We start from the raw sequence: 26,960 nt of genomic DNA, 5'->3' as shown, positions 1-26,960 counted from the left end.
TGTAGGGTGTACAACTGACTTGAACAGCGTCAGATGTTCAGTAGTACAGGGAAATGCTGCATAACCATGTAACACAGCGTTATCACCACAGGAAGGACCACCTATGTGTGTCTCTATTTGGCCATCTGGTTCGTATCGTGCCACATCCAGGTTTTTGGAGCAATCTGATGAGGCAAGGACCCGATGCTGAACGGCATTGGAATATGAGGACACGCTTACTCCTCACCAACTTTTTGGTCGGCAACACTGACAACTAGAAGGGAGGACGCCGTATTGTTCATACCGGTGCCTGTCGTCTCAGAACTAGTCACGGATACCCTCAATATTCTATTTTATCCTGCACGGTTGATTGGAGACTAGCTGCAGTCAGGCTGTGGTATTTCTGTGGCAAGTGTGGGCTGCCTGCAACAACCACACAAACGGCTTCATTTGGAGTGACTCGCTGACCTTGAAGCATTGATGAATGGCATCGTATTGTATTCAGCGGTGAATAGAGAAATATACACTACGGCACATGCTCATCCGTCAGTGACCAGGGGAGAGACATCATTCTTCCAACGACTTGGAGGGTACAGTGGTTTTTCTCGTGGTTGACGCCAGTTGGGTTGGGGAGTCAAAGAGTGGGATTTAAGATCATGGGTGATAATGAACGAGGGAACTCTGACAACAAAACAGTACATCACGAACAGCCAGCACCCAGGTGTTACCTGTCATGCGACAGTATCTTGCTGCCCTTTTTGTAACAGGACGATGCTCGAACACACATAGCACGTGTCTATATGAAGTCTTTGCGTGATGCTAGTTTACTCTCATGTCCAGCAAGATCGCCAGACCTATGCCTTACAGAAGTGTTTGGGATTAGCTGAGACATCAGCTCTCTCCCAGTAGCAATGTTGAGGAAGACAAGGATCAGTTAAATTAGTTGTGCACAACTTTTCCTGAGGAGGGGACACAACGGCTTTGCGACACCACCTCATCCGAATCAGTGAATACACCCAGACCAGATGAGATGTAACTTCGTACTGTCATGTTATTAGGAAATTGGACTTGATACTGTGATCACTGAAGTAACGTGAGATACGCTTTCAGCCAGAGAGATTTCATTTTGTTTCCTCCTCTCCTCTCGGGTGCGCCACACTTTTCGTCAGGAAGTGTATGGCTGGTAGTGGAGTCCACTGGGAGGGTCGAGCGACGCGCAGGGCGCGGTTGGCCCACGGGCGTGCCCACGGGCGCCACTGCTGGGGCTGGGGCCGCTTTGATGTGCTGCCAGACATTCCTGGGCAGCCGCCGCCCCCGCCGCCCCCGCCGCCCCCCGCGGCCGGAGCCCACGCTCCTTGGCAGGCGCTGCATCCGTGTGCCCACCCTCCACCGCTGCGCCCTCCTCTGCGCTCGGAACAACATTTCGCCGACGCCGTCGACACGCCAGACCTTTCGCTTTGAGGAAGGCTTCAGTCTCCAGTAGTCCTTCCACTGTCATCCGGAGGACATATCTCTGCAGGCGGTGGAGGCCACGTCTAACACGAGTACTGTCAGCAATATTTGGACTTGATACAGGGATCATTGAAGTAACGTCACATACCCTCTCAACCAGAGAGATTTAATTTTTTAAGAAAAAAGACCTACTTCGTTTATGTTCGTGTTATCATTTTGCTAAAACTATGCCGTCATTGTTGCACACTGGCCATTAATTCCTAAATTATCATTTATTATGACGACTAAACTATTTGCATCGGTGATTATTTTTATTTTTTGGTCATTAGGGCGTGGTACATGGGATGTTTCTGTGTGGAAAGTTTCGTTTCATGATACTGGAAACATCGTCAGAAACAATAAGATAATGATGATGATGATGTTTGGTTTGTGGGGCGCTTATCTGTGTGGTCATTAGCGCCCGTACCAAGGCCCAATTTTAACACAGTCCAATTTCCTTTACACAGTCCAGTGTAGCCACGGTCACGAATGATGATCATTATGATGAAATGATGACCACATACACCCAGTCCCCGGGCAGGGTAAATCCCCAACCCGGCCGGGAATCGAATCCGGGATCCCGTGATCCAGACTACTATCTGAATCTCTACAGCTTCTAATGGTGTCTCCATCCTTTGGAGACGAAATATTGCGCCCAAAACCGATTGTCATTGGGCTGCTAACCTGTCAACTCAATACATCAATTCTGTAGAACGAAAGTAATAAGTGTTTTTCATTTGTTATAATGTTGTTCTACCAAGAACCACAGAGGAATCAGTTAATATGCTAAAACCATGTTTTGGACAACGGCCTAATACCCACAAAATGAAAAGTACCAAGGATGCAAACATCAGCATTCCCTGTTTCTATGATTAACAACTTCTTCATACATAGTTCGAATTGCATGTTGATTTTTGAAAAACGTGGAAAATATTTGTTTGAAGTGACTCGCTCTCAGTATGCACAACTGTAATAATATTCATCAGGTAGCGATACAAAATGTAAAACAGAATAAGTTAAGATCTAAATATGCGTAAAATGTTGATAGAAAGTTTAAATTTGAAACATAGGTGGGTTTATCTGCGCAAATGATGAATGTGAACAAAATCTGGCCCAACAAATAGACAACAATCATAAATGTATAGTTTCTCGGCCAATAGGATATGCTGCTCCACAGCATTACTGCCCATTACAACTAATACGTAGCTTATCATCTCAGATTAAAAGAACTGCTGCTGAAGGCATGGTGGAACGAAAGATTTACCGGGACGAGCCTAGATACAAGTACACAGTATAAGGCAAATCACTGGTGATGAAGGACGCAGCTGTCATGTTGAAATTAAGACAGCAAACAGCAACCCATAAGAGCAGAGAGGTGCATACCACTAACAGCACGCTTAATGACAGGAACAACGAAAGCGAGACGAGCATCACCGTTCTCACTCGGCCTTACACAGGCCACAAAATCTGCATTTTATGCAGGATACACCGCCTCCCTTTCTTCGATACTGTGAAGCAAATCTCTTCTACTGTAAGTTCTTTGCTTTCCACGTTTTGGGAAGTAGTATGGACCAAAATAAGAAAAAAATGTCCAGTAAACTTGTGCTGTAAAATGCACACCTTAAAAGTTATGAGCAATTGTTAATTAGAAGAGTTGCATTTCCAAGCAGCGAAGTGAGCTCTTAAGGTATGCATTTTAGAGCACATGTTTACCGGACTTTTTTTCTTGTTTTGGTCCATACTACTACTTCCCAAAACGTGGAAAGTAGAAGAGATTTGCTTCACAGTATCGAAAATGAAAAATTGCTCGTACCTGTTAAGGTATGCATTTTCGACCCCATGTTTACTGAGACATTTTGCATCTAGTATCGTGTAGTTTCAACTTTATGCGTTTCCGCCATTAATTATGACACACACTCCGCTACTGTGGCTTGAGATTCTTGTGTTAGTTCATGTAGTTCACGTGAAATCGCCAGAGAACCTGGCATCAGCCAGAGTAGTGTTGTTTGTGTTCTGCATTGCCGTAAATATCATCCTTACCGTATCAGTCTCCACCAAGAATTAACTGGTATGGATTGCATGCGTCGCCCTGAACTCTACCGATGGGCTGAACATCAGGTTCAGAGGGATGACACATTTATTTATTTGATTTTATTTACTGATGAGGCTATATTCACGAACCATGGAAATGTAAATTTGCATAACATGCCCGTTGGACAATTCAAAATCCATGTTGGCTGCGGCAAATTGCACAAAAAAACCGAGGTCGGTAAATGTATGGTGTGGGATCCTGGAGGACAGAATTACAAGCCCTTATTTCATCGAAGGAAATCTTAATGGCAGGGAGCACCACACTCCTGCAAGAAAAATTAGTTCCGTTATTGGAAGAAATACCTTTAGGAAAAAAGGACAGAATGTGATATGAACACCATGGGTGCCCGACGCATTTTTTGCTGATGGCTAGAAATGAGTTGCAGAGACAATTCCCAAATCGTTGGATATGACGCGGAGGAGATGTGTCGTAGCCGGCTCTTTCGCCAGATGTGACGCCTCTGAATTTTGTCTTGTGGGGATTCGTAAGAGACATTGTTAATAAAGACGTTCCAACTACACCTGAAGATATGTGAGAGAGTATTGTCAGAGCACGTGCTTCGATAAGTGCCGATGTGATAAGGAATATCACTCAGTCCATGATAAGAAAATCGCAGCACTGCTTTGATACCTATGACCATAACTTCGAACACTTTCTGTAAATGGACGTTCATGCCACCTTTGTGACCTTCATTGGTTTTCAAAGACCGCACTCTTGCACATCAATGGATCCGTATCGATGGCAGCTATCAGAAAATAAGTATCAAACTATAGTATTCCATTTAAAAAAAACAAAGTGGACCTTCATATCTCTAAAGCGACCCCACCTAGCAATAAAAAACATCGTCATATTATGTCCCCCGTTGCCCCATGCAACTTTTGTCCCACAAACTTATCAGCAGCTATCATATCCTTAGTGGAAATAGTTAGTGACTCACCCTGTATACTAATACTAAAATGAATCATATGTTCACTATAATAATGAGGATCACTATGTCGCTTTCCTGGGTGTTGAGACAAAAGGAAATTTCGAAATTGACTCTTAAGGGAGTGTTGTCTTGCGACATTGCCGTGATATATAGGTAAGCTACACTGTTTTTTCTGTCACTATTTTCTGGTTATTTCATTGTGAATACAGGACATATCTGCTAGGGAAGCAATGTTTGTGCTCTTCACTCTGGGAAGACGCACTCCCGGTGTGGCCCCAGGATCCTGTTTGTCAACAAAGGGCAGTCAGTGGATCCCATTAGCAGAGACGAGCCTCCTCTACGGAGATGAACATCTTTTGTGAAGTGGGGTTGCTGCCTACTCTGTGCTTTTGTGCTCACAGCCAGCATGTGGCCTCTCTGACGGCAGAGGATCCAGCGCAACTACTACCATCCCCGGAGAATGTTGTAACATGACATTTTTGCCTTTTCTGCGCTATTCGTCCACGAGACTCAGAGGGCCATAGACACGGGTTCCCAGGTAGATGCCGTGTTTCTTGACCTCCGCCAGGCGTTTGATACAGTTCCCCACAGTCGTTAAATGAACAAAGTATGAGCATATGGACTATCAGACCAATTGTGCGATTGGATTGAAGAGATCCTAGATAACAGAACGCAGAATGTCATTCTCAACGGAGAGAAGTCTTACGAAGTAAGAGTGATTTCACGTGTGGCGCAGGGGAGTCTCGTAAGACCGTTGCTATTCACAAAATACATAAATGACCTTGTGGATGACATCGGAAGTTCACTGAGGCTTTTTGGGGATGATACTGTGGAATATCGAGAGGTTGTAACAATGGGAAATTGTACTGAAATGCAGGAGGTTCTGCTGCGAATTGACGTATAGTGCAGGGAATGGCAATTGAATCTCAATGTAGACAAGTGTAATGTGCTGCTAATACATAGAAAGAAAGATCACTTTTCATTTAGCTACTATATAACAGGTCAGCAATTGGAAGCAGTTAATTCCGTAAATTATCTGGGAGTACGCATTAGAGTGATTTAAAATGGAAAGATCATATAAAGTTGATCATTGTTAAAGCAGATGCCAGACTGACATTCATTGGAAGAATCCTAAGGAAATGCAACCCGAAAACAAAGGAAGTAGGGTACAGTACGCTTGTTCACCCACAGCTTGAATACTGTTCAGCAGAGTGGGATCCGTACAAGATAGGGTTGATAGAAGAGATGGAGAAGATCCTAAGGAGAACAGCGCGCTTCGTTAAAGGATCATTTAGTAATCGCGAAATCGTTACGGAGATGATAGATAAACTCCAGTGGCAGACGCTCAGTAACTCGGTACGGGCTTTTGTGGAAGTTTCGAGAACATACCTTCACCGAGGAGTCAAGCAGTATATTGCTACCTCCTATGTATATATCGCGAAGAGAGCATGAGGATAAAATCAGATAGATTAGAACCCACACAAAGGCACACCGTCAATCCTTCCTTCCACCAACAATACGAGACTGGAATAGAAGGGAGAACCGATAGAGGTACTCAAGGTACCCTCCGTCACACACCGTCAGGTGGCTTGCAGAGTATGGATGTAGATGTTGATGTAGATGTAGGTGAGACGACAGAGTGCCCCTAGGCCAGCGTGAGAGCGTTTGCTACTTTTTGTCCAAATATTTTGATGTATCCGACCAAATGTGTCGCTCCCACCACCGTATATGGCGCCAAGAAGCTAATTAACCGAGGAGACATTGCTCCTGGCTGATGCCAACCACTTGTTTGCTAAGTTTCTCGTATGGTGATCTATGTTTTCATGGTATATGAGATAGTCTCGTCCATCACAGTCCATCACATTGCCAACAGCAGTTAGTCATCCCCTGCATGCAGAGCTTTAGGAAGGTAGAGCGTTGAGGAGGGAAAATAAGGATTCAAGGCCATTTACCTCCCAGCTGCCAAATGGTTCTGACAGGTGTACCCTTAGCTGATTTTCCGCAAATGTAATTGCCGCAATCCACAGCAGTGAGATCCATATTCTGAGCTGCTTGCTACTAACTTGTTCTGGCACACAGATTCAGTTATTGATTTGACTTCTTATCGACTTCTTGTGAATTGTGTTCACCAATCAGAGGAAATAGAAATCTGTTATGAGGGCAGTAGACTTAAATTCCAAGACTTTTTTAAACGTGCTTAACCTTTTCGATCGTTATACGATACACTAATAACAAATATAACCTGTTGTAGAAGGTACTTTATGATTGCTGTTCTCACTGTGATTCTGTTACTGTCACGCACAACAGTTACACTGAAGGATCAGTTCCTTGTTATTGTGTGAAGGTAAAGAGATGTTTATTACTGTGTGTGTGTGGGGAGGGGTGGGGGCTGCACGGATTTTCCCTTAGGTTACAGCTTTGCTGTGTTGATTATTGATAATCTGGCTAAAACCTTTCAGTACTCAGACGTAATAAAAAACAAAATTTTTATAGTAACGTGGCATCATTATACAGGTGCAGGGAACACTGCTCTCCAAATCAGACGACAAACATGCAACTTTCAGCCTCTCATAAAATGTTCGGCAAAGACTGATCCGGGTATGACTTCCCATTTTATTGGCAAGCTCTGTTTCTTCATAACATTTATAACTGATTGCCGTCGACTTTTGTAGCTTCGATACATTGCCACCTGATCCGGACTTACGATAAACATCTTGTATAATGTTGCGTTCCACTAGTATTCCAGTGTAGTGTATAGTCGTAGATAACTGTAAATTTAATGTGCTGGTGCTTTACTTCAGGCTTATCTTTTATCCACTATTGCCTGAGCCACAAACAGAAACAGTGATCGGTGCCTCATCTGTCCCTCCAGCCTCCACAATACCACCGGTATCGATTGGTTTGTCATTTTCTAACCAAATGCTTCTTCCCGCTGTGTCTGAATCTGTCCATGTGCAGAGCCATCACGGTGTGCCTACTGCAAGATGGCGGTCCATACTGCTTCTGTCGTCCGGCCGAGGCTGGCAGTACGTCATCTACTGGTAAGCAAGGGTGCTATGGGTGGTGGTACAAGGATCGAATGAGATAGCGTCAACCACTTTATCAATTTTCATTAGATATCATTTATATCCTATAGTCATTGTTACACCGGCCATTAAACATTCACTTTGTTCAGAGTGAAATATATTAGTATAGATTTGCATTTGCAAACTGTCAGGTGCCACATCGCCATGCTATACCTACATAGCGTGTTGTCCTTCAAGTGGGATATGTTTCATAAATTGTACGCGACTTCTGCCTAGGGACTTTTCTATAAAGAATGTGTATTCAAAACGAATAAGATCTTGAGCAGAACCTGAATTGATTGATTTTTGCATAAAAAGTCAGAACAATCTCTCCGCTCGCATTTATAAGTCATTTGGCGAATCAGTGTTTAGAGAAGAATAGCCAGAGAAACGTGCGGAGATATAATTTTCTTTCTTAGTAAAATGCAGTAAAGGTTTACATCTCTTTTTTTCTTATTCACTAGGAAATGCGCAGTACATGTAAGCTGCACCTCATATGAATATTTTCTTAGTTACGTGATAGCACGTTTCCACGATATTTCAGACAGTATAAAATAAATTTCGTGTGTATGGACGTAGTAAGTAATTGATGGTGAGATGGATGAAATTCTAACTTACAGTTTACAATGCGTTACCTGATAGCATTGCCAAACTGATAATAGGGATACCCGTTCTTACCACTTTGTTACTAACGTGCAACTTCTTAATATGTTAGTCGCTAAAACGGTATTCGTTGCAGTCCAGCATGTGATTTTGGACGCTGCATGCTTTTTATCGCTTCTTCTGATGGTTCATTTCTTATCTACATGCTCATACAGTGACGAAGGAAGCCTAATGTATGTCCTTTTGTATATCCTTATTTACATAAGTAGTAAAGAAAATAAAACAATGTTTTCAAACTGGAAATGCTAAAGATGTGTAACATAACTGAGCAAAATCCTTACTGTGCAGATATAAGAAAGATACATGAAGAAGCCACAATGTGACTCATCGAAACCTTATGTAGTATTCAGTTAATAGTACGTAACATAATGAAATTCCATCCAAGTTTTCCAGCCGGCTGGCAATGTTCGTTGCAGTTAGTACGCGTTTAAAGGGTGCTTGTTCTACATGGCATCACAGAAAGGCAGTGTTACATGGCCTAAAGAAACCACTGTTGACAGTCATATTCTTACACGTGTAGATTACTCGCCGGTAGGATATAGCATAGAATACTAAATGTGAGATACACAAGAAACAACGTACGACTCTCAGTCGTGCTTCTAGATACGTAAGAATATATCAAAAGATAAGTTATGAACAGTAGAGTTCAATTTAGCCAACTTTAATATATGCTTAAGGTTGGCCTGAACGGTCTCTCTTCGAAAACGATAATAGAAAAAACCAAATACTGCGAGTTATATTAAACTTAGTCAATTTTCCTCTCACCTTTCAGAAATAATATGTTCGAGACCACATTTCGACTGCGCCATCGACAGTTTTTGTGGAACATCTCGGTGTTACTCTAGCACAAATTAACGCTGATTCCAGGAAACCACGGAAAAGGAAATCATGAATGCGGGATGGGGATCAAAACAATGATCATTTCAAATAGATTTTGGAGAAGGCACTTGACGGCACTTACTCTTCTGGTTACAGAAACAGCTGCTGTAAATTTTCAGTTTCGATAATCATCATCAGTGTACGGTGCAAGGTGCATCTGTGAAGTGCAATGTCCACTTCCTGAAATAAGTTTTTTTTCTGTACTGACAGCTCATACAGTCATTCTAGGATTTTGAATAGGAAACACACCAATGAAATAAATCTGCAATTTTGCGAGGTCTTTGCCCTTTTCCGTGAGAAAAATAATTTCAAATTTTTCTCCATATTATAGAGATTGAGAAGCAATACGGGTAGTAATTGAAGTATGTCATAAGCCCATGTTTAATTAATGGTCCAGAATGTTTTTACCACTTCAACACAGAAGTAAGCTGGAAGAACGCACATTACAGTTTATCGTCACATAGACGACGAATCATTGGAAGGAAGGAAGAAACGCACATTTAGGTTTATTGTCCCGTCGACATCGATGTCATTAGAGAACGGAGTATAAGCTCTGAACTTTTAAAGGAAGGTGAAAGAAATCGGGCGTGTCGTTCATAAGGAACCACCTCGGCATTTGCCTGGAACTTAGGGGAATCATGGAAAACCTAAATCCGGATAGCTGGACGCGGATTTGTATGTCGTCCCCCTCGAAGCGAGTTCAGTGTGCTAACCACTGCGTCATCTCGCCTCGTACGAGTTCACTGGAGACAGAGCACGCCCTCGGAATGGGACGAAAGGGCGAAAGAAATGGCTTTCAGAGCAACCATCCCGGCATTTACCTAAACTGATCAGCGCCGAGCTGCTTTACACTGTTGGATCATGCAACAATGACCGCAACGTAGTATCTCCCTGCATTCATTGCTATCTCCATACTACGAGCTACAGCCACAGTCCATTTCGAGAGAAAATTTTTTTGCTTGTGTTTATAAATCTCATGTCAAGAACTTTCTCTTGTGGACGTGATTTACTTTCCGGTTTGCTGAATATCGTGTGAGAAGGGCAAGGAAAATAAGTTACTTTGTATTTAAATATTGTCCTATTAATATGACGATGGATTGGTATAATACCTGAGACGTATTTGCTTTCCTTCCAGTAATTTTGATTCAGTAATTTCATCTACAGAAAACAGTCATATTGTCTAGAAGTGTGCATAATACTTGTCAGCTCACCACATATAGGCAAACGTGCTCGCATTACCACGCGATGTTAGAGAGTTGAAGTTATATTTGTAGGAGATATGTATAGTCCAAAGGAATGTGTAATAACGGGGATACAGAGGGTAACTAAATGGTTATCTTTTTGAATGAATGGTTACAATGAATCCATGAAACATTATTACGTAAATGTATTAAACAGGTGTTCGATAAAAACTTTGACCAGGGTTTCGTATCTGTCATTGAATATCTGTTAGTATGGGATCAAGATAATGGCGTCACCGAAGGAAATGAACAGATTTTCCTTCACTCCATTTATGGTGAAAATCTGTTAGAGGGTGTATAAAATTGCTACTAGAGACATGTGGTATCATAAGCACCAATGAGATTCGATCTAGGTGCCTCAGAGTCTAGGAGGGTTACACAACAATACGCAAACGTTCTCCTGAATGGTGAGACTTTAATGCTGTTGACACAACTTATTTCCAATTGTGAGAGTCTTAACTAGTGTGTATTTGGAGTACTAGCACTGTGTAACGTCACTGAAAACGATATGACGTAGACGGGTTCTTTTAACTCGGTGACATAAACTGCAAATTGTTGTGTAGGCCTATCACTAAACGAAAGTGATGTCAAGGGTTCAAACTAAGTTCATTAAGTTCATAATCTGAGCAAATATATGTAATCAAATATATTGTATTGAATATAAAATGCAAGAGAGGTACATTACAAGAGTTACGTCATTTATTTCGCGTGCACGCAACCGTCTATGGTATAGCTGTCGAAAAGAGTTCTGCTGCCACATACAATCATAAAAATGTGTTCAATATTTTCTAACAGTATAAATGTTATTGTATCTGGAAATACCAACTATTTTAAGGTCCACTTTTGTTAAAGGACACGACTGTTGAACAAGCCTTGGGAGCAGTCAGTCACAACGGTAAAACATATTGTGTTATAGGCCTAGAGCGACTCAAAACTGAGCAACTACGTATATAAAACTAATTGAAAGATGGGCAGGTGACACACTGAGATTCATAGAAAAGAGTCCTAAAGAAACACGACACGGAAAGAAGGAGGCTATCAAGTTCCTTATGCGAACGGTTGTTGAAAGTTTTTCGTCAGCCTGGGGCTCTTCCGATGTAGGATTAGTAGAGGGGATAGAGGCGACCTAAAGAAGAGTAGCGCTCCAGCGATTCTGTGCCCTTTTCGGTTAGGCAGTGCTCATCGAACAATTTCTGAGACGCGATTGTAAGAGATCTGTATATTCTAAACGGAAGTGCAACAAATAAGCACGAGAAAATTTTATAGTAATTTTCGCGACAGTGATCTCGCGATTTACTGCTGTGAAACATTCGAAACTTTTCTAACAAAACTGGCATTGTGACCGAGCGGTTCTAGGCGCTTCAGTTCGGAACCACCCTGCTGCGACGGTCGCAGGTTCGAATCCGGCCTCGGGTATGGATGTGTGTGCTGTCGTCAGGTTAGTTAGGTTTAAGTAGTTCCAAGTTCTAGGGGACTGATGACCTCAGATGTTAAGTCCCATAGTGCTCAGAGCCATTTGAACCAAACTGGGCAACACTACTACGCCCTCCATTGAGTTAACGGAGAAATCTTAAGAAGAAGATGAGAAACATTTGGGTGGGACCGTCACACAGAGATTCAGTACAGTTCAGTGGCAGACGCTACTAACGAGGCGGCGTCCATCATAGAGAGGTTTACTACTAAAATTCCGACAACGTGTGTACAAAATAAAATCAGTAATATGTTACTACCTGCAACATGTACCTCACAAAGTTACAATGGCAGAAAAATCAGGGAAATATGAACTCAGACGGGGGGCTTGAGAAACGTAGATACCGACATTCGCCATCTGAGAGAAGAAAGAAATGGTAGTGTCCTACGCCACACACAGTAAGGTATCTTTACGGATGTAAATTTAAATGTATATTTTTTTTGCTTTCATGAACGAAGTTGCTTCCATTTAGCGACAATTGAGACATCCACAGCGAAATCGTGTGGTACACTGACGAGCACAGGTGTCTGACAGAAAATGAAAGTTGGCAGCAGGATAGACGGGAATGTTCGTTACAGTCGGGAGTATATTAGGATGACGAAAAATATATCAATATCAACCACAAACCATTGAAGACAGCAAACAACTCACGGAGAGTCCGCTATACTAGAAACGACACACAGCTAATGTCAAGTGTAAAGATATAGCATATGATGGTTAATTTCTCATACATGAATCACTTGCTGGAAGTCGAGGTTCCTGTCTAATCTTCTTGTAGAACTAGAATGCGGTAGTCAGTCATCCATGGAGTTGGTTGTTCATTAAATAATTTACCACACAGTAATATGTCAAGTGCATAATTCTGTATTATTACTGCTACTAACCAATACTAGAAGACTTTAGATGGTAAGTGAAACAGCGCTCACGTATTTAGCTTACTACTTCCGTACAACGACTGTAAGTGTATCGAGATTACGTCGCAGTCGTACACACTCATGACCGCCTAGAATGTCACATGTTCTCGCTGTCTGAGACACTTAAAGGAATCGATTACCAAGTTCCGTGTCACCAAACTCGAGTGTGATACGGAACTCAAATAGGTGGGTGTAGATGAATTTGTGCCGTACGAACAAGTGAAAACCAAGGGAAAATATTCATTTTAGTAACATAAGTAATGAGTCACTGCAGCTATGTTTTTATCCAGTATGTTTTTCAACAAATGATCAGCGCAGAAATAGAATACAGAAAGGATTACGTCATCATCACCATCGTCACGAGTATGGTCGTGAAATAACATTTTTCAAATATTTTATGTTATTCCGGTCTTTCTTTTTTTCAGCTATTGAACTGTATTTCCTTCGTGTCAGCTAAGCACTAATTGCAGCTTACGTATATGGTGTCGAACGCCAACCGAATGGTAGTAAAACAGAGGACGAAACTTCCGCTGATATCTACTGTCATTTTGGTGCTAAGTACTAAAAATATTGCCATGTACAGAACGGAATACATTCAACAAATAACTCAACCTCTTGTGACAGACTACACGACCAGAGGTTTCATATACTAGCATTTGTTGGCATTCAAGGTGCAACTCGAGTGATAAAAGTACCATCCAACAGCGTATTTTCATTTCACAAAATTAATGTTGGAGCTCTCCACGAATCGCTTATCTCTCGGTGTTGGCTACAGAGGCGTGGGTAACTCATTTATACGACACGATAATCGCTTGTATCGCACATGCAATGTGTATGTCCTTTTTTATCACAGCGGTTAAAACCTTCAAAATGAGTGTATATTAATCAAATGCGAAAAACAAAATGATTCTCATCGACAAACTTGGCCTACTAAAATGATGCAATTGCCAATCAGGAATTTCGCAGAGACTCGTCTTTTGTATTTGTGTGTGGTGTGTGTGTGATTAACAGATATTAATTTATTGCACACGCAGAGATTTGGAGAACACTGATGGTGGTAAAATTCAGACTAATATACAGAACCGTATCGCTCGTATGCACTTCTTGTAAATCGTGGATAAGGAATAGGGCAGAGTGGCATGGAATTATAACTAGTTGCGTACGGTGAGTGATGGACCTACCTCTTTAAGTCCTCTGTAATAATGGCTACAGACGAAGTGCCTTACTATCTAATAAACAATGATGCGAGTACTCCATAAAACCTGTTTAAGTACCACGATGATATAAATCGTTGTGGGAGAAAAGTGTTACTTTTACGCTATTCATTTAAGAATTCCTTCAAAGTAACAGTCAGAATTTTCGCACTTCATGTAATTTTCGTTGATCTTCTTGACCAGCAGTTAAAAGTGACGTCAGCCGTGTTAAGAGGTGATCTGCCGAAACTGTAAATGTCAACTGCAGCTCCTGTTTCAATACCATAACTGGCATCTACGCTTTCGATAAGCGTGGGAAAGATATGAAGTATACATTTTAGTTTACAGGATTTATGCTACAAAGATAGATGTAGCTAGAAATCGAAAGGGCTGTCGATTTTTCAAGCTTGAATTTTGCTTACTGCGTGATTCACTGTGTGGGTAGTTATTTTAGATTATGTAAATGTAACGGTAGCTGCCTAAAGGTTTTATTTGTTAGAATTACGTACAAAATTAAAATTTGTTTCATTTTCGATACATATATGAAGCACTACTCGCAATGCGAGAACAACATTAGCTCAATATCAGAACTGGGTAAGTATCTTATGCGTTATTCAAGAGACTCAAGCGATTGGTTTCGTCTACAAATTTGATCAGGGAGTAAACCAAGTGCATCTGGTGTTCAAACGAAAGTCATCTGTGGGTGCAAGGTTTACAACGATCGCAGTTGGACCTCACGGATATTAAATCAGAGCGATATGTGCCATTCGAGTTTCGTGTACCCTTGCAGCTATAGTGACTATGCCTACCAGTGACGCTCTCGAGATGATTAGAGAAGTCCGCGACGAATCGTGTTGCTGTCCCTTCAACCTTTTCAGTTAATCCAGTGTGCTGCAATGTCTGAACAGACCGAGTAGAGTACTACTGGGGTGTGTGTGGGGTCGCAGGGTGGGGGCGACTCACCGTGAGCGAGGAGCGCGAGGCACGCCACAGCTAGCGCGGCGCGCGTCATACCGAACGCATCACGTATCACGTGTTGTCGGCGCCGGGACGCAGCGCGGGCGCCGCTCTCTGCTGCCCTCTGGCCGCGACGACTACCGCCGCCAGACTGGCAGCCCGGCGCAGGCCGGCCGGCCGCGTCCCGTCCGTAGGCCGCTTCCCCCACCACTCGCCGCTCCCCCCCACCAGGCGCGCCAGCCACTGGCAGCGCGCCGCACCCGTCCTGCGACCGCCTGGTCCATCCGGAGAGTTGACGACGCCAGCATCAAGTGTCAGCTCGGCGGGCGGTGATGGACGCCGACCGTTCGACGTCCAGACCACTGGCTGCTTGAGGCGTCACTGCTCTGAACATTAGACTGCCTATATTGGCGAGTTAATGCCTTACTTCTATAAACTCCACAATGTTGTAACAAATGACGCGCAAGTTACTCCAAGATTGTTTTCGAAACACAGGGCATTTTCAATTGAATTTCAGCGCCCATAGTGAATACCATAAAGTAAAAAAAAAAAATCACATAAACACCTCAGTATGCTAAATATATGATAGTCAAAGCAGGTGGCTGTTCAGAAGATTATTACACTACAGGCCATTAACATTGCTACACCAAGAATAAATGCAGATGATAAACGGGTATTCATTAGACAAATATATTACACTACAACAGACATGTCATTACATTTTCACGCAATTTGGGTGGATAGATCCTGAGGAATCAGTACCCAGAACAACCACGGCCTTGATACACCTGGGCATTGAGTCAAACAGAGCTTGGATGGCGTGTACAGGTACAGCTGAGCATGCAGCTTCAACATGATGCCACAGTTCATCAAGAGTAGTGAGTGGCATATTGCGACGAGCCAGTTGCTCGGCCACCATTGACCAGACGTTTTCAGTGGGGTGAAAGATCTGGAGAATGTGATGGCCAGGGCAGAAGTCGAACATTTTCTATATCCAGGAAGGCCCGTACAGCACCCGCAACATGCGGTCGTGCATTATCGTGCTGAAATGTAGGGTTTCAAAGGGATCGAATGAAGGGTAGAGCTACGGGTCGTAACACATGTGAATTGTAAAGTCCGCTGTTCAAAGTGCCGTCGATGCGAACAAGAGATGACCAAGACGTGTAACCAATGGCACCCCATACCATCACACCGGGTGATACGCCAGTATGGCGATGACGAATACACGCATTCAAAGTGCGTTCACCGCTATGTCGTCAAACACGGATGCGACCGTCATGATGCTGTAAACAGAACCGGGATTCATCCCAAAAAATGACGTTTTGCCATTCGTGCACCCAGGTTCGTCGTGGAGTACACCATCGCAGGCGCTCCTTTCTGTGACACAGCGTCAAGGGTAACCGCAGCCGTCGTCTCCGAGCTGATAGTCCATGCTGCGGCAAACGTCATCGAACTGTTCGTGCAGATGGTTGTTGTCTTGCAAACGTCCCCATCTGTTGACTAAGGGACCGAGACGTGGCTGCACGATCCATTACAGCCATGCGCATAAGATGCCTGTCATCCCGACTGCTAGTGATACGAGGCTGTTGGGATCCAGCACAGCGATCCATATTACCCTCCTGAACCCACCGATTCCCTATTCTACTGACAGTCATTGGATCACGACCAACGAGAGCAGCAATGTCGCGATACGATAAACCGCAATCGCGATCGGCTACAATCCGACCTATATCAAAGTATAAATTGTGATCGTACGCATTTCTCCTCCTTACACGAGGCATCACAAGAACTTTTCACCAGGCAACGCCTGTCAACTGCTGTTTGTGTATGAAATAATCGGTTGGAAACTTTCCTCATGTCAGCATGTTGTAGGTGTCGCCACCGGCGCCAACCTTGTGTGAATTCTCTGAAAAGCTAATCATTTGCATATCACAGCATTTTCTTCCTGCCGGTAAAATTTCGCATCTGTAACAAGTCATTTTATTGCTGTAGCAATTTAAATGCCCAGTAGTGTAGTTGCCCTTAAACTAGGTTCCACGAACGTAGATGGTGTCAAAGTGCTTCACATTGAAGTTTGACTATGTTGTTGTTGTGGTCTTCAGTTCTGAGACTGGTTAGATGCAGCTCTCCATGCTACTCTATCCTCTGCAAGTTTCTTCATCTCCCAGTACTTACTGCAACCTACATCCTTCTAAATCTGCTTAGTGCATTCATCTCTTGGTCTCCCTCTACGATTTTTACCCTCCACGCGGCCCTCCAATACGAAATTGTGGATCCCTTGATGCCTCAGAACATATCCTACCAAACAGTCCCTTCTTCTTGTCAAGTTGTGCCACAATCTTCTCGTCTATCAAATTCTAATCAATACCTCCTCATTGACCTACCCATCTAATCTTCAGCATTCTTCTGTAGCACCACATTTCGAAAGCTTCTATTCTCTTCTTGTCCTAACTATTTATTGTCCATGTTTCACTTCCATACATGCCTACACTCCATACAAATACTTTCAGAAATGACTTCCTGACACTTAAATCTATACTCGATGTTAACAAATTTCTCTTCTTCAGAAACGCTTTCCTTGCCATTGCCAGTCTACAATCTTCTCTACTTCTAGCATAGTCAGTTATTTTGCTCCCCATATAGCAAAACTCCTATACTACTTTAAGTGTCTCATTTCCTAATCTACTTCCCTCAGCATCATCCGACTTAATCACCCGACTTACCCGACTATAGATTTTAATATTTAGTAAGGCTTCAAACCAGTTGAGCGGTATTGCATTGAGAGGCGACAGGCTTCCCCTGGCATGCCTCTTCTCATTATTCCTCTTTCTGATATGGCAATGCAATTAATAATTCTACCCAATTAATATGAGAGTACTAGCAGTGAGTGAAATCATCATCTTCGTCTGTAATTAACAACACAGGCTGACATAGAGATTGGATTTCGCGTGTGAAACTCAGTCGTAGCGATCTACTTTTACCGGCAGGCTCTTGACGAAAACATAGCCTGTTTATTAAACTCTGTTGGACTTCCAGTGAAATTTGCGGAAGACGGGACTGAGGACCTCCATTTCTCCGCATACCCACCTTTTCGCCTCGTCTGACAGCAAGCAAAACATTATAAATTATGTGTCCCTTTTGAAGTTAGGTCTGGAAGCTGGAGAGATTGAATAAGAATCTGTGACCATTCTTTCCAGCAACCTATCGTCTTCTGAATTTGTGTCCCCAGCGCAGGAGACATTTTTTCAGTCGTGGGACCTTCTTCGGCGGAGGCTGCTATGCTGTCATCTCGAACCTATTATTGTGCTTCTTACGGACTACCACTTCGCCCTTTATCTACAGAGGACAAGATCTGTAGTACTGACAGTGATGGTAGGCGACACATCTTATTAATGTATCCCTTTTGGTTATGATTTAAATAGTCACACATTTTACACTGTCTTTTACAACACTCTACATAGCTTTCCTAATCGTACGGTAACTTTTCCATCCTCGATACAGAGTACATGTCCGTCCCTCCAGAACAGAGTGATTAGCGCCGCCTAAGTACTTCATCTCCCAGGCGCGCCACAGTGACCTGAGGCACTTTGGTTGCAATATCATTACTCTTATGTTTCTCAAAACTGGTGAACATCAATAAACAAAAATGATAGACTCGTAGGGTAACCATGAGAGGTTATAATAAATATGGGTTAAATACAATCAGAGTATATAAATTAGAGTATATAAATAATTCATAAGAGTAGTTAGGCATTTTGGCGCCTAGCACACCAATATGCCTACCAGTCAGAAGAAAGTTCAGTACAATTGGCGGACTCTTGTATCTCACTCCACTTTCGTCCCATATGCTACTCCACGCGTATCAAGCTGCATCACGGCGAGCTTCTAGGAAAATAAAATACTGGCGGCCACAGTCAGAAATATCACAGCATTCCGAAATACTTTCTGTGTGTCGTTTTTTACCATTGGGTGTAGAGGCGACATTGGTAAGAGAGAAATTTGCCATCTGCAGGTAGAAAGAACCATTCTGAGAACTCGTGGGAGTGCCGTTACAGTATTTTTCAATGCGAAACCACACGTCATTTGCTAAATAAAGGCCCAGAATTCTCAGCACAGAGCAGGCCAGCAGACACCCGATTGGAGGCTATGTTTTTTGCAATCCATAGTGGCAGTAAAACTACAGGTACTATTGGCGTAGACCACGACAAATGTTTTCATTGGCGGACAAAAGTTCTTACGCCAAATCACGCACAAAGCGGACGCTGGGAGCACAGTTTCTTTACTTCTGGGGCAGACTACTTAGGCAGACTTCCTGACTAGACTTCTACAGATTCAACCTCAGACTTCCATACAGGGAGCGTAGAATTAGGGGGTTGCTAGGTTCAAGTAAATTCTCGCAAGCTCACCACAGTCGAATTATCAGGCATAGTGCACGTGTAAATTTCTTTCTTGTTCTATATCATGCAATCACTGGATTCACGAGATTCCGTATCATTAAATGAATGTGTTAGGGAGTGGTTTATCGTTGTCGCACATATCCTCATCAGATTGCATTCCCCGACCCATACTTTAATCGTATTTCTTTTTGCAGTGGAATTTACATATCAGTTGAATTTTCTTGAAATGTGTGTTACTAAATGTGGCAATGTTTTCTATTAATCTGTGCACACATAACACATAATTAATTTGGGATTCACCTGGACCTTACATGAAATTTCGAAATCAAGTTAAATTAATCAGTTTAACAATTACGGAAATTTCCTTTCTTGGAACTCAGTCCTAGGGCCACCTTTTTATTAAAAGATACGTTAAATTCAATTCCGTTTTCTAACTTCACTAAGCAGTTGTTTTTATGGGGGTGATCTGCCTCTCAGTATCTCCAGTTGATGCAGATCAGGAAACTTACACGTGACATTTCTCAGTATGCTGAAATCATTTGTGACATAAATTTGACACATTGTTTTTTGGTATAACCAAAGAAATTGTTAACTTATCAATATAGTTTACTTTGTGGTTTATTTACTTACTATCATTCGTAATCCCTTAGCTAATTAAGGGCTACAATATAACGCATCTTTCAAAACCACTGAGATAACACAAACTCCGTCGGGTTTTGCGATTTAATCACCTTTCGTGGTAAGGAACGTTGACCCCAGGCAAACTGGACACCCTGTTTACTGCGAGTAACAAAATGCAAACACTCGTTGTACAAGTATTGTACTATAACGTGTGTAAATTTGAAAAGAATTCGTTGAATTTGGAAAACAATTTCTGTAAAGTTGGCGAAAATGTGATCAAGCCTTAGAATGAGATCTATAAACAGTTTTCACTTGCTCGTGACACCCTGCATAAACATGATAGAGCGCCACTATTGAACATCATCCACACACACACACACACATACACACAGAAGCATACTGGTCTGTAATATGTGGTTGTTGTGGTCTTCAGTCCTGAGACTGGTTTGATGCAGCTCTCCATGCTACTCTATCCTGTGCAAGCTTCTTCATCTCCCAGTACCTACTGCAACCTACATCCTTCTGAATCTGCTTAGTGTACTCATCTCTCGGTCTCCCTCTACGATTTTTACCCTCCACACTGCCCTCCAATGCTAAATTTGTGATCCCTTGATGCCTCAAAACATGTCCTACCAACCGATCCCTTCTTCTAGTCAAGTTGTGCCACAAACTTCTCTTCTCCCCAATCCTATTCAATACCTCCTCATTAGTTACGTGATCTATCCACCTTATCTTCAGTATTCTTCTGTAGCACCACATTTCGAAAGCTTCTATTCTCTTCTTGTCCAAACTAGTTATCGTCCATGTTTCACTTCCATACATGGCTACACTCCAAACAAATATTTTCAGAAATGACTTCCTGACACTTAAATCTATATTCGATGTTAACAAATTTCTCTTCTTCAGAAACGCTTTCCTTGCCGTTGCCAGTCTACATTTATATCCTCTCTACTTCGACCATCATCAGTTATTTTACTTCCTAAATAGCAAAACTCCTTTACTACTTTAAGTGTCTCATTTCCTAATCTAATTCCCTCAGCATCACCCGATATAATTTGACTACATTCCATTATCCTCGTTTTGCTTTTGTTGATGTTCATCTTATATCCTCCTTTCAAGACACTGTCCATACCGTTCAACTGCTCTTCCAAGTCCTTTGCCGTCTCTGACAGAATTACAATGTCATCGGCGAACCTCAAAGTTTTTACTTCGTCTCCATGAATTTTAATACCTACTCCAAATTTTTCTTTTGTTTCCTTTACTGCTTGCTCAATATACAGATTGAATAACATCGGGGAGAGGCTACAACCCTGTCTCACTCCTTTCCCAACCACTGCTTCCCTTTCATGCCCCTCGACTCTTATGACTGCCATCTGGTTTCTGTACAAATTGTAAATAGCCTTTCGCTCCCTGTATTTTACCCCTGCCACCTTTAGAATTTGAAAAGGAGTATTCCAGTCAACATTGTCAAAAGCTTTCTCTAAGTCTACAAATGCTAGAAACGTAGGTTTGCCTTTTCTTAATCTTTCTTCTAAGATAAGTCGTAAGGTCAGTATTGCCTCACGTGTTCCAACATTTCGACGGAATCCAAACTGATCCTCCCCGAGGTCCGCATCTACCAGTTTTTCCATTCGTCTGTAAAGAATTCGCGTTAGTATTTTGCAGCTGTGACTTATTAAACTGATAGTTCGGTAATTTTCACATCTGTCAGCACCTGCTTTCTTTGGGATTGGAATTATTATATTCTTCTTGAAGTCTGAGGGTATTTCGCCTGTCTCATACATCTTGCTCACCAGCTGGTAGAGTTTTGTCATGACTGGCTCTCCCAAGGCCGTCAGTAGTTCTAATGGAATGTTGTCTACTCCGGGGGCCTTGTTTCGACTCAGGTCTTTCAGTGCTCTGTCAAACTCTTCACGCAGTATCGTATCACCAATTTCGTCTTCATCTACATCCTCTTCCATTTCCATAATATTGTCCTCAAGTACATCACCCTTGTATAAACCTTCTATATACTCCTTCCACCTTTCTGCCTTCCCTTCTTTGCTTAGAACTGGGTTGCCATCTGAGCTCTTGATATTCATACACGTGGTTCTCTTCTCTCCAAAGGTCTCTCTAATTTTCCTTTATGCAGTATCTATCTTACCCCTAGTGAGATATGCTTCTACTTCCTTACATTTGTCCTCTAGCCATCCCTGTTTAGCCATTTTGCACTTCCTGTCGATCTCATTTTTGAGACGTTTGTATTCCTTTTTGCCTGCTTCATTTACTGCATTTTTATATTTTCTCCTTTCATCAATTAAATTCAATATTTCTTCTGTTACCCAAGGATTTCTAGCAGCCCTCGTCTTTTTACCTACTTTATCCTCTGCTGCCTTCACTACTTCATCCCTCAGAGCTACCCATTCTTCTTCTACTGTATTTCTTTCCCCTATTCCTGTCAATTGTTCCCTTATGCTCTCCCTGAAACTCTGTACAATCTCTGGTTCTTACAGTTTATCCAGGTCCCATCTCCTTAATTTCCCACATTTTTGCAGTTTCTTCAGTTTTAATCTACAGGTCATAACCAATAGATTGTGGTCAGAGTCCACATCTGCCCCTGGAAATGTCTTACAATTTAAAACCTGGTTCCTAAATCTCTGTCTTACCATTATATAATCTATCTGATACCTTTTAGTATCTCCAGGGTTCTTCCACGTATACAACGGTCTGTAATACGCAAGCAGAAACAATACGAAATTGTAAAATTCGTAAGCGAGATCATGATTATATATTCTGGCGTATTACTGACATCCTCTGCTAGATATACAAAATGTTATCTAGTCCGGTGTAAGTACCCTCGGGTCGGAACCCTATAAAATAAAAAGGAAGAAAATATTGATTTCGGCTGTAGGCTAAGAAGCAACTATAGTGATCTTCGGATTCAAATTACTATCACATTTGTTACGTGAGGCAGGAAGAGTGACGTTTTAAAGTTAATTTGAGTAGCGATATCTGTAATTTAGTAACGAAAACAAGAGCCTCTCCTCGAATTATTATTTAATCTCTCGTCAAAATATATGTTGAATAATCTCAAGTCCGTTTGAATTAACTACATTCAAAATTAGGTAGCGTTGCTGGAAGAACGTTCTTTTAATAATATAATTTTGTCTGTTTATCCGTAACGAGATCGCTCGTTATTATTGCGTATGAGATAATAACTTCCTTAATTTTGGCAAGTATTACACTCTCACTCCTTTCCCGTAACATTATAGACGGAAATGGGAGTCATCTACTTAACAGTCTGAAATAACAGTAAATTTAAGCACACTTCTTCTCTTGCGGTAAATAAAAATTGAGAGAGAGAGAGGGAGCGAGAGAGAGACAGAGAAAGAGAGAGACAGAGAAGAGAAGAGAAAGGTAGCTACACAAAATTTTACTTAGCTGCAGTGCAATTCAATGCACTGTCGTCATTCACAACGAGATTTATCCAGACACGCAGCTTTATCAGTGACTTCATAGGTGTTGGCAATCCAGTGTCTTCGTTTGAAAATCTGACTCTGAGTTTCCGAGCGATCAGCGTATATCGTCGTCCAGACTGAAATGTACCGTATATGCAACGAGCACTGCGATTCACAACCTATAACATACCCACTGACTCTCTTTCCTGTTGCCATCGTATAACAACAATATTAATCTTTGACGTACGTACCTACATAGCAGCTCTCTCAAATTTATATTCTGATTACTCAAGTTGCTTTTCTGTTCACTCTATAAATTCTACTATTTACGTTGCAGCGAAATAATAAACAAAAAATGTCCGATTTCTCCAGTAAATAGTAATGAAAATGTTATATAAAATCATCGTTTGCTATTATTATAGGCAACGTCAGACAGTTTTATAAGCTCTTAATATACGTCACTTGATGCTAATTTGTATTGTAAATCAGTGTATATGCTAAGATGATTCAAAGCAAGATTGCAGTGAATTAAGAGAGAAAATTTATTTATCCTCTGATAATGAGAAATTACTATGTTGCTTCAATACGTTCAGTGTCTGCTTTGCATCACTGTTCCCCATAACCTACTCCCGTTGTGGCATTTATGCCACATTGCGCCAAGATTTTATTCCTACATTTCATTATAGACTGCAGTGTGTAGAGCGAAGCTGCGTCACAAGCCCGTAGTCTGTAGGTGACCTCACACCACGTGACGCAAGATAGTCACGCAGTCTGGAAACACGGAAAGTTGAAGAGGCCTCCAATGTCGGGGAAAACGGGAATAACCGTTAGGACGGGGTGCCAGGCCGCATGTCACTACAATCTGCTTTTTCTCATAACTATTGAATTTAATTTCCGGCTATACCGGTGGTCTTGCTCATACCGAGAACTATCATATAATTATTTCAACGACTTCAATAATTTTTATGAGAAAAGTTACCTGTTTTAATTAAGGCGAACTTTTATTGGATGTTGAGATGGATCGATGAGAAGCGAGTTGAGACAGGCGCGAAACGGTATCGATCGGGGCAGAAAGGTGTAAAGGTGTGTGTTTTAAGTGATAGTGCACTGAGTGAAGCTGAAATATTGCGTGTGATATTACCGCGAAATAGATAGACTAAATGTTAAGGTTTCTTGCGTGCAATCACACTGTTATTCACAGTGTTCAGGAAATATTTAATGTTCTAGTATTTACTTTTACCGGCTATGTGCGCCTGCAGGCTTTTTCTGTCCACGTCAAAGTTTGAATAAATTTGGAGAGGTTCAGATGGTTCAAATGACTCTGAGCACTATGGGACTTAACATCTGAGGTCATCAGTCCGCTAGAACTTAGAACTACTTAAACCTAAGTGACCTAAGGACATCACACGCATCTATATCCGCCGGCCGTGGTGGCCGAGCGGTTCTAGGCGCTCAGTGCGGAACCGCGCTACTGCTACGGTCGCAGGTTCGAATCCTGCCTCGGGCAGGGATGTGTGTGATGTCCTTAGGTTAGTTAGGTTTAAGTAGTTCTAAGTTCTAGGGGACTGATGACCTTACAAGTTATGTCCCAAAGTGCTCAGAGCCATTTGAACCATTTTTGAACCATCCATGTCCGAAGCAGGGTTTGAACCTGCGACCGTAGCGGTCGCGCGGTCTCGGACTAAAGCGCCTAGAACCGCTCGGCTACAGCGGCCACCAAATTTGGAGAGGCATTTGTGAAATTTTCAATCAGTGTCCGTTCCTTTATTTCGGATGAGTCATAATTTGGAATTGAATTTTGTGCCACTGTTCGTCATGCACCATTCGCAAAGAGCAAAGAGCTCGCGACCTGCTAAGAAGAAGAATCAAATGGGCACATCAGTATCTACAAACGACATCCACGAGACATCTATAGAAGATAGCAGGTCTTCAGATAATCAGAAAAGATACAGGGTGCAAATACGGAACCGTGTTAGGGACGTTAATTTCACAGTGTCCGTGTTATCTTCGTGTGACCAAAACGGTGAAATTCAGTGTCCGCTGGTTAATGAGTAGAAGCGGAGGCCTGCAGACAATTTTCGGCATCATCTAGTAGGCACTAAGCATACGCCTTGAAGACCAACCTTTAGGTGATAGTATTTTCTCTTCGCTATTTTTTAATAAAATTTGATTTATACCGTTCTACAAATAAAATCTATCGTTCAAACCCATTTAGAAGTCTATATACTTCTTGTTTTCCTGTCAATGAGTACCAACGATTCAGTTCCAGATACTGCTGCAAAGATAGTCCACCATGTTTCAGCATCTGATTCTACACATAATTTATTGATACACACAATTAAATTCTTTCATTACGTAGTTCATACCGTGTCAGTCTATCTTCTTCAAACTATTTTTCATCGTTTTCGAATACAATTTTGAACATTATATTAATACTATTCATTTCATTATCAAAACCATATGTCAAAAGCTTCTCCTGCACTTTCGGAAAGCACCATAAATTAACAGCGAAAAAAAAAGTTGTTGGCAATAGCAGGTTTATGATACACGCGTGCTGGCCGCGGTGGTCTCGCGGTTCTAGGCGCGCACTCCGGAATCGTGCGACTGCTACGGTCGAAGGTTCGAATCCTGCCTCGGGCATGGATGTGTGTGTGATGTCCTTAGGTTAGGTAGGTTTAAGTAGTTCTAAGTTCTAGGGGACTAATGACCACAGCAGTTGAGTCCCATAGTGCTCAGAGCCATTTGAACCATTTGATACACGCGTGTACAAATACGAGGACTTCTTTTCCTGGAAGCTTAGTTCGAAGTACCAGAGTTTTGTCATAGAAGATTCTTAGTGTCTCTGCAAGACATTGTAGTGTTCTGGATCTTTGACATAAGAACTTCTTTTTTCCTTTAATTGGTCATTTCTCTTTTACTAAAAATCTCACAGGTTGTCAGATAGGTGGAAATGCTTTCCATTATCACTGTACAATTATGTCTACTCTATATCCCATTCACAATACGTTCTCCACGCTTATAACCTGGAGAATTGTATATAACTAAGCTTTGCGTGATAACAAAATCGAGTGGCTTTCTGCAATTTGTAAAAGACGGATCTGAAACTTCATTTCAGTGTTTTACCGCCATCCGTTCACACTATTCAGTGTAATTCCCCATAAGTCACCACTTCATAGGAAGTTCGCTGTCAAGATTCATTCTTGCCTCAGTCTCATCTTGCGTTTCGATGTATACCCTGTTGCACTGTGCACCCAAACGTCTCTCACAACTCCCACATGTGATGTAATACCGTGGCGCCTATTCAGTATTTGATTGTGTGGGATGCACGTATCACGAGCTGTGGGTTTGGTAGAGATAAATTTGATCATATGTTGTCGTACAAAGGTAGTAACGAACTCATACTTGAAATATATGCATTAATGCTTAAATAACCTGCTTATCTCATTAGTTAAAAGATTTTGGTGTTCGAAACCAACTGACAATCGAATTAGCATTGAAATTGTATATACGCTCTACACGCCATGAAATTCAGGACTTAGTTCATAAAATAAAATTTATATCGCAATATACTTCTTAATACTAGGGCAGGATTAGCTAGTCACCGTAATTTCAATATCAGCTGGGAGCACGAA

At 41.9% G+C, this 26,960-nt stretch overlaps 2 protein-coding genes across 2 annotated transcripts in view; both read right to left on the bottom strand.

The window, feature by feature from the left end:
• The window catches only part of LOC126281371 (carbonic anhydrase-related protein 10-like), a 358,790-nt gene extending 343,768 nt beyond the window's left edge, over positions 1-15,022 (bottom strand). The window contains exon 1 of the mRNA XM_049980286.1: positions 14,880-15,022. Coding sequence (XP_049836243.1) covers positions 14,880-14,928 — 49 coding nt within the window. The 5' untranslated portion in view covers positions 14,929-15,022. The remainder of the gene's footprint in view (positions 1-14,879) is intronic.
• LOC126282461 (homeotic protein ultrabithorax-like) overlaps positions 14,946-26,960 on the bottom strand; it is a 114,226-nt gene continuing 102,211 nt past the window's right edge. Inside the window, exon 2 of the mRNA XM_049982116.1 lies at positions 14,946-15,239. Within this exon, the coding sequence (XP_049838073.1) occupies positions 14,946-15,239 (294 nt within the window). The remainder of the gene's footprint in view (positions 15,240-26,960) is intronic.

This window comes from Schistocerca gregaria, chromosome 7 (genome assembly GCF_023897955.1).
Source record: "Schistocerca gregaria isolate iqSchGreg1 chromosome 7, iqSchGreg1.2, whole genome shotgun sequence".
In the NCBI taxonomy this organism is placed as follows: Eukaryota; Metazoa; Arthropoda; class Insecta; order Orthoptera; family Acrididae; genus Schistocerca; species Schistocerca gregaria.
Note: the sequence above shows the minus strand (reverse complement) of the source record. Positions and strands in the feature narration are given on the sequence as shown.